This window comes from Leguminivora glycinivorella, chromosome 25 (assembly GCF_023078275.1).
Source record: "Leguminivora glycinivorella isolate SPB_JAAS2020 chromosome 25, LegGlyc_1.1, whole genome shotgun sequence".
NCBI lineage: Eukaryota > Metazoa > Arthropoda > Insecta > Lepidoptera > Tortricidae > Leguminivora > Leguminivora glycinivorella.
Window position 1 is genome coordinate 10459551 of NC_062995.1, and position 8296 is coordinate 10467846.

Here is an 8296-nt window from a genome sequence, read left to right on the forward strand (position 1 = left end):
GATAATAAGCGTGACGATGAGAGAACTTCAAAACACTTGGAAACCTAAAGGCATGTAGTGGCAAAACACCTAAATGGGCATCCCGACGCTGACAACAAAGAAAAAATTTCGCGCTCGCTTCGCTCGCGTTTAGTATTTTCCATTTCATCAATTTTAATTCCCTTTATTTTTCGTGAAAGTTATATGAAATTTAAGATTTTTTGGAAAGTTTCCGCAACTTGCTCATAACTACTCTGCTCTGATAGACTAGGTTTGTTTCCTATGTTATGTACATAATAACTACTATCAGCCTAGGGACGTATAAAAGTGGAAAAAATTTCGCGGTCGCTACGCTCGCGATGTTTTTTTCTAGCGTAGATTACCCAAGGGCGGGGCGCCGAAACTCAAACTCGCTCTACCCTGATAGAGTGCACAGACCGGCACTGGTATAGCCAAAAGTAAATGGCGATAACTACCAACTACAGATTTCGATAATGTTAGTTTTATAAAACCAGAAATTAAAGTTTGATAGTTAACATAAAGATAAAAAAACCGTAGGTATAAAAGTATGAACTGCCTTGCAAATTTTAATATTTCGTACTTTAGAAAACCAACATATTCCAGAAAAAAAAAAATTTGTGACAGACGGACAGACAGACGCACGAGAGATCCTATAAGGATTCCGTTTATCCTTTTTGAGGTACGGTAAAAATTTATTTTTTTCAGGTTTTTTTTTTTCAAGACAAAAAAAAACGTTTTTTTTTTTTCAAGACAAAAAAAAACCGTTTTTTTGCAACTCTAAGCAAAAGTGGTAATAGTTGAATGAAAATTTGGTCAGGGAAATTTTCTTAAATGGTCATGGAAAAGTCAGGGAATTTTTTTTGGGTTTAGTAGTGGACACCCTGTTAATTTAACCCTTAGATGCATGACCTTGACAAAGATTTATTCAAATTTGAATTTTGACATGCTGTCATTAAAGTCAAAAACGCATGATGTATATATACATCACTATGCATTTAAGGGTTAAGCATGCACCAGCCATTCGTGTATGTTTTTACTGTGCATGTAAACTTAAAAACAGATAATCTTGAGAGATGGGCCGAATATTCGGTATTCGGCAAGGTTTTCAATGTTCGTATTCGGCCGAATACTTCGCTTACATTGCCGAATAAACAAACTAATAAATAGCGTAAGTTGTTTCGTAATTCATCGGATAATGACACCCTATTTCAGCATTCTAAGGAACTACCAAAGGGAGTTCAAAATGCGTTAAAATATAAAATACAATAATTTTGTAAAAAAAGTAAAAACAACTTATTTTAAGAAACAAAAACCAAAATTTTCTTATGCACTAAATTAAGAAAAATGTGTGCTCATTAGCAATAATTGAAAGGTTTTTAACTCTAAGCCAGGATTTAAAATAAGGCTCAACCGAATGATCGGTTCGGTAACAGCTGAACCGAATGGTCGGCCGAATATTCGTATTCGGCCCATCTCTAATGTTGACATAATGATTTTGCTGCACGACCAATATGAGCGTGCACTCAGATCTTATTGTCTTCTAATGGATCGACTTCCATATCATATGAATCATCTCTCTGTAAGCGTTTCGTGTGTTTCAACTTCATACGTGTTGTGTGTCTTCATATGAACATTAACATCTGCTTCCGTTGTCCCCTTATACCCACACACGCCACACTCATACAACCCCTCTCCATGGTGTTTCCTCACATGCCTTAACAAATCTACTTTCTGGCGAGTCTTGTGCCCACACTCTTCGCAGCGGAAGGGTTTTTCCCCAGTGTGTAGTAGGATGTGACGTTTGAGACCTGATAGGTGTCGGCACCTGAAAAAAGTAATATCGTACTTTTAAGATTTTATATTCTGACAATGGAGACAGCTCCTTTAAATAATAAACATCACATTATTATTACACATTCTGCTACCGACTTTTTATTTAAAAAAACTCAATAATGTGCATTTTCCTAGACATAGCTAGAACTATCTAGCTTGCCCCCAAACACCCCGTATAGCAATTTTCATCGATATCGTTACAGTCCTTTCCAAGATCCCCAAAACATATATATATGGATATATTCAAGAGTTACTCATTTACATTTTCTAAGTAAATCGTTAGGAAAACTGTTTACCTAAAGCTTTCAGTATGTGAACCATATTCTATTACTATATTTTCTTAATTACAAAATTAGGTTAATTGGCAAGACTACCTGAATTCGCACAGTACACACTGATAAGGCTTTTCCCCCGTGTGTATCATCTCGTGACTCTTCAAGTGAGTCTCGCGCGTGCACCGGAACGCGCAGTAACTACACTGAAACGGTTTCTCTCCTGTGTGAATCAGCTGATGCCTATCCATATCTATACGCACAGAAGCTTTATAACCACAAAATTGGCATTTATAAGTTTCGTTACCCGTGTGGGTCATCATGTGGTGTTTCAAGGTTCTTTGCCATTTGCAAGTATAAGGACAATGAGTACACTTGAAGGATATTTTATCTGTATGTACTTTCTGATGTTCTCTCATGCCGCCTTTCGTGCTGCATTTATAGTCGCAATTGTTGCATTTAAATGGTTTTTCACCGGTGTGCCTCATTTCGTGAACTTGTAAGGTCTTTTTAACAGCTGTCGTGTAATCGCAGTAGGTACATTTAAAAGTCTTTATACTCTTTACGTCTCCATTTACATGTTTTCTCTCGTGAACTTTTAAGTCATTTTCCCCATAACCTCTGTAGCTACAACGGCTACATTTGAATGTTTTCTCACCGGTGTGTTTCATCTCATGTTTTTTTAATTGCCATTTCTGCTTGCACGTGAAAGCACAGTGACTGCATTTGAAGGGATTTTCAGTTAAGTGTATCAATTCGTGATTAATCACGTCTATTTTTCTTTTACCCTTATAGTTACATGTTTTACACGCAAAAGGTTTATCTCCAGAGTGTGTCAATTGGTGAACTCGTAAAGACGACATGCGACTAAATTTATAGTCGCATTGAGTACATCCATAGGGCTTCTGTCCAGTGTGGATTACAATATGTTTACTTAAGTCACCTTTTGCATAACATTTGTACCCGCAGTCATGACATTCAAATCGTTTCTCGCCGGTATGCACAGCACTGTGAGTTCGCAAGTCTCCTTTTCTTTTACTTTTGTAACTGCACATGTCGCAGCTATATTGTTTCTCTGTCGCGTGCACGAGCTGGTGAATTTGAATAGCACGTTCCGTTTTAGTTCTGAAATCGCATTGGCCGCATGCGTAAGGTCTCTCACTCCTGTGTATTGCTTTATGTATTTGTAAAGCAGTTATACTAGGACTTTTGTAGCTACATTGCTTACAATAAAAAACGCTATTAACAGAATGACTGTTGACATGTGCTTGTAAAGTTTTCTTGTTCTCTGTTGTAAACTCGCATTCTGAACACATGAAAGTGATAACTCCATGTTTTTTCTCGTGCTTTACAACGTCTACTTTATTATCAAATGTGGTACCGCAGAAATCACAGACAAATTTACCATTTGAATTACGAACGTGTCGAGAATGAGTGTGTATATGTTTGCTTAAAACGTTTTTAGTTTTGAAACTTTTGCCACAGTCGTTGCACTGATACTTCTCTACAGCACTGTTAAGTCGTTCGGAAGTGTTTGTGCGGGGGTTTGTTCGGGAGCGCCGGAGGTGGTATCCGGTGGAGAGAGGGCCGAGCTTGTAGTGGCGGCGGCCGACGCGGCAGGTGCGCTGTCTCGCGTTCACCACGAGCCGCTCCAGGCGGACCGAGCAGGCCCTGTTGCAGCAATCTTCAGAAAAAAATATTAACATTAGAAAACATTTTTTTTACCCTCCTTGCTAACAAGTTAAATAAAGCGTGTTACGATATTTACGATACAAGTGCGATAAATAATAAATTCGAAACAAGTGTCCGTAAATAATATTAATATTTTTTTATCCTGACATTATATTAAGTAGGGTGCCCTAGCAGTATATACATTTTTGACCGCTTTAGGCATTTAGTGATAATTATTTTTAATCTTTTTTGACATTGAATTTTAAAATAAGTATTACATTTTTGACACAGTTGCGTAATGAGCATTACCCAGGGACCTTTAAAAAGGGACAGAGCAATCACACTTTTTGTCAAACCAAATTGAACCTTAAATGAAAGGCGTTCGTATCAGACTAGCGAAAACGGTCCACATAAGAGGGCATTGTTTGGGCTGGTGTCCCTCTCGCACGTGTGGCCAGTGTTAAAGTGGTTACCATAGCAGTAGCATTTTTATCTGTATGCTACCTAAGTTTATAAACTTAAAATATTTATGTAAAGGTATTACATCAAGACCATGGTATTAATGTCTTGTAACGAATTGGTAAGTCATATGTGGCATTATGAATCCCTTAAACCAAAGATTTGCATAATTTAAAAAACCTTCAATTGAGTATTATTAGATTTTGTAGTTACTGTGAATATTGACTGGTATTCCCAATTTATGACAGTGGTAACGTCACTGAATAATGTTGGAGTGCGAGAGGGACACCAGCCCAAACAATGACCTCTCATTTGGACACACTTTTTGGCTTAATTACTAATTCTGGCTTAACTATAGTTCTGTGGCATTACCTAACAGTGAGGTAATATAGCGCCATATGTACTGTAAAATATTTTTATGATAGCAACTGACCTTGAACAGCAGACACCATCATAGCCTGCAGCACGGATTCCGGCTCAACCTCATCCTTCACCAAACTCGAGTCCATCAAAGCTCGGAGCACATCTTCATACAGATCACCTGACTCTGCCCCATCTTTAACATATTTTTCATTTCCTAAATCCTTTAGATTGTCGTTGAGTACGTCCATTTCACTATTCTCCACTTTTATATCTTTTACTGCTTCTTCCTCATTTAAACACATAGCTTCTGCCTCTATATTCTTTGGAATATCACCAAGCACTTCCTTTTTAATATTCTCTACTAAATCTTTGACTGCTACATGCCTTTCATCTGGTCTTTGCTCATCTTTCTGTGTTAAACGTTTATTGATCATATTCTCATGCTCGTTTTTCACATTATCTATTATTTCTTTGACTGAATTGATCTCTTTAATTGGCCCTTTTTCTTCATCTTCCATCACCTCTATATTCTCTTCCTTTGATCTATCATTGGTCATAGCATTTACATCATTATTTTTTTTCATATTCTCTATAACTTCTTTTACTGTCATGTGCTCCTGATTTGGACATTTTTCCTTATCTGTTACTATGTCTTCTTTTGATTTATCACTGAGAACTTCCTTTAAATTAAACTCCTTTTTAATATTCTCTACTGCATCCTCGATTACTGTGGGCTGATTTTGAAATACTTCGACATTTTTTGCTTTCACTATTCCATCCCCAATTCGCCGATCATTAAAGACTTCTTCTACACTGAATTCCTTTTTAATGTCATCTAGAAAACCTTTATTGGGTTCCTTTTTTAAATGCTCCTCTCCAATCTCCATTTTTACATGTACATAGGTATTTTTTGTGTCAATATTTACACTGGCAAAAACTGGTGACCTAAAAAAAAAATTGTTGTCATAGAACTTTCTTTTAATACTAGTGACCTGGGTCATAAATAAATAATAAAAACATATTGGGGGACACCTTACACGGATCAACCTAGCCCCAAAATAAGCAAAGCTACACTATGGGTGCTAGGCGACGATATACTACATACATACTTATATACATAGAAAACATCTATGAATCAGGAACAAATATCTGTGTTCATCACACAAATAAATGCCCTTACCGGGATTCGAATACGGGACCGCGGCTTAGCAGGCAGGGTCACTACCAACTACGCCAGACCGGTCGCCATGCACTTGCACTTGTAGACTCGATCCTGTCCTACGGTCTCAGTAGTTATGGCCGCACATTTCCTTCATATCTAGACTGAATCAATACTATACAAGTCCGATTTCTAAAATATTTAGTCGATAAAAAACAAAGCAGTCATGTAGAAATAACTATAATAAACTATTTCCGATTTGCAACATACTGCCAGCGCATGAACAGCGGGCAATGCTCATAGCTTTGGGACAATATCAACTTAGTGATTACAAAAGACCAATAAATCATAAACATGTTACCAAAGAATTAAGTCATCGCAGGTTGTTTGTACCTACCTAAAGTCTGTAACTACTATGGAAACCATACTTGAAAATACTTAGTGCCCACGATTCTAAATATAGTAGCAGATCAGTTTAAAGATCGTGCAAAAACATGTCAAAGGTGGTCTATAAAAAATGATTGAAATACAAGTTATTTGTTTTACAAGGGGGCAAAGTAGTTGTTTAACCGCACGTGCCAATATTGATACCCGAGCAAGCGAAAGATTCCATTATTGAACCGCGAGCGCAGCGAGTGGTTCATAAGGTGGAATCTTGACCGTTGCGAGGGTTTCAAGGCACGAAGGCTAAACAAACTTTGCCGCCGAGTGAAACACGATATGTGTGGTGTATGTAGGTTTCGGCCGTAACAAATTAGGTCATCAAGGTACACTAGACATTTTTCATGATACAAACCCACAATGAAAAACTTATAGACTAATATAGACATATTATCTCGACTTAGGCAAGTTGATCTGAAATGAAATCCTAATAAATGCAACTTTTTAAAGAAATAATTATTATATTTAGGGCATATAGTGTCATCAGACGGTGTCAAACCTGATCCAGAAAAAACAAAAGCTATTGATAACTATTCAACTTCAGAAAATATAGATGACGTTCGTAGATTTGTTGCATTCGCAAACTACTACAGAAAATGCATACCTTAAAACAATAAACTGAAATAAATGTCATATACAAAGAAAAAATGACCAAGGCCTCCAAGTGTCCAAAGCTGGATTCGAACCAGCGTCCTCCGTTATCGCGACGGATTCCTCAAACCACTCGGCCTTTCAGTCATGGTGGCAAGGGTCGAAATTTTCAAGTATATGAGTGATTTAGTTTAACACATATATTCTTAGTGACAAAGAAAGTTCACTTTTTTATATTACACCCAAAATTTCTGTACTATTTCGTTATTTTTATATAATCATTCCTATTTGTACCTATATCATATCATAACCAAAACAATATTGAATAAGCAAGTTATTCAATATTGTTTATTTTATATGTTACCTACACGGGAATTGCGTTTATTTTTCGACCAGTTTTTTTGAGTTAGGGCAGTTGCTTACCATCAGGTGATCTGTCTGATCATTTGTCTACTATGACATAAGAAAAATGATCACGGGCCGTATGGTATGGCATACCATATCACTGTTTCTTCTTGACATCCCGCAGTATGGCATCCAAATCCCCGATCACTGATCACCATCATCTGTGCTACCAAAGAGGATCAAGTATTATAGACAGTTAATGTCAAAATAAAATATGTAATCACAGTGCATAGACTGCCATCTTTTGACACAGGCCTAAAACTTTTGAACCTCAGTTTTGACAATTTGGCCCATATTCTTAGCTTGATATGTGTTAAAATGTCAAATATTAATATTAGCGCCATCTAGCTGAGCGTACCCCAAAGCTGTAATGCCATCTAGGCCAGCGTACCTTTTTCTGTATGGTACTGAGGTACGTTTTTTCTTAGACTTTATCTGTCTATACGGAGTTATATATGTCTTTGGTGCTACATAATGGATCTTATCGAGAAAGCTTGGACATACCTGTTGTATTCATCGCATAACTCCGATTGTACCCCATATGATTGTATCCCATTACTTTATACAATGATATTAAGTATTCCAACAAGGCTCTGATTAAGTCGTATTATCAAGAGTTTTATTACTTTTAAATTTACAATTTTACATGATTTTTATCAATTACGGCTTCGCTTCGATTCGACATGGATATGCAGGATCAAGATATGACTGACAGTGACACATGACTGACACTAGTGACAGTTCACATAATTTTGACACTTAAAGAGGGGACGTTCAGAAACCATCACAACTACTGAACCACCATTAAAGTGCTAACCATCGCTCCTGCTTCAAAAACAGATGACAAAGTTGCATTTTATACCAAGTTTTAAGTAATTTGAAATTTCGTACAAATTTTAACTTGTTGCCCAAAACTGGCTGATAGAATTTACGTTGTTATTTGGTTTATATGATGATTTAAAATAAAAGCGTAAAAAAAATACCACGAACCATGTTCACCGTCTAAGGCTCCCCACAGACAGTCTTAAAAATTCATAATCTTAAAAAAAACTTGTATGCAATCTGACAGTTCAAACTGACACTGACAAGACACTGACAGATC

The 8296-nt window shown here is 36.8% G+C and overlaps 1 protein-coding gene across 1 annotated transcript; it reads right to left on the reverse strand.

The window, feature by feature from the left end:
• Positions 1–889: 889 nt before the first annotated feature.
• Positions 890–7722, reverse strand: LOC125239118 (zinc finger protein 431-like). Its single transcript, XM_048146615.1, has 4 exons — positions 7699–7722; positions 4669–5543; positions 2208–3789; positions 890–1825 (listed from the first exon to the last, which is right to left on the reverse strand). Exons 2-4 carry the CDS (start codon positions 5483–5485, stop codon positions 1570–1572), a joined length of 2655 nt encoding a protein of 884 aa, XP_048002572.1. The 5' UTR covers positions 5486–5543; positions 7699–7722; the 3' UTR covers positions 890–1569.
• Positions 7723–8296: the final 574 nt, after the last annotated feature.

What these genes read in the sequence shown, in the direction of transcription:
- LOC125239118 (XM_048146615.1), bottom strand. Translation starts at nt 5,485, where the DNA reads ATGGAGATTGGAGAGGAGCATTTAAAAAAGGAACCCAATAAAGGTTTT. An exon ending in GATGGTGTCTGCTGTTCAAG is followed by an intron (nt 3,790 to 4,668) that starts GTCAGTTGCTAT and finishes TTTTTTCTGAAG; the next exon opens with ATTGCTGCAACAGGGCCTGC. An exon ending in TGTGTACTGTGCGAATTCAG is followed by an intron (nt 1,826 to 2,207) that starts GTAGTCTTGCCA and finishes TACTTTTTTCAG; the next exon opens with GTGCCGACACCTATCAGGTC.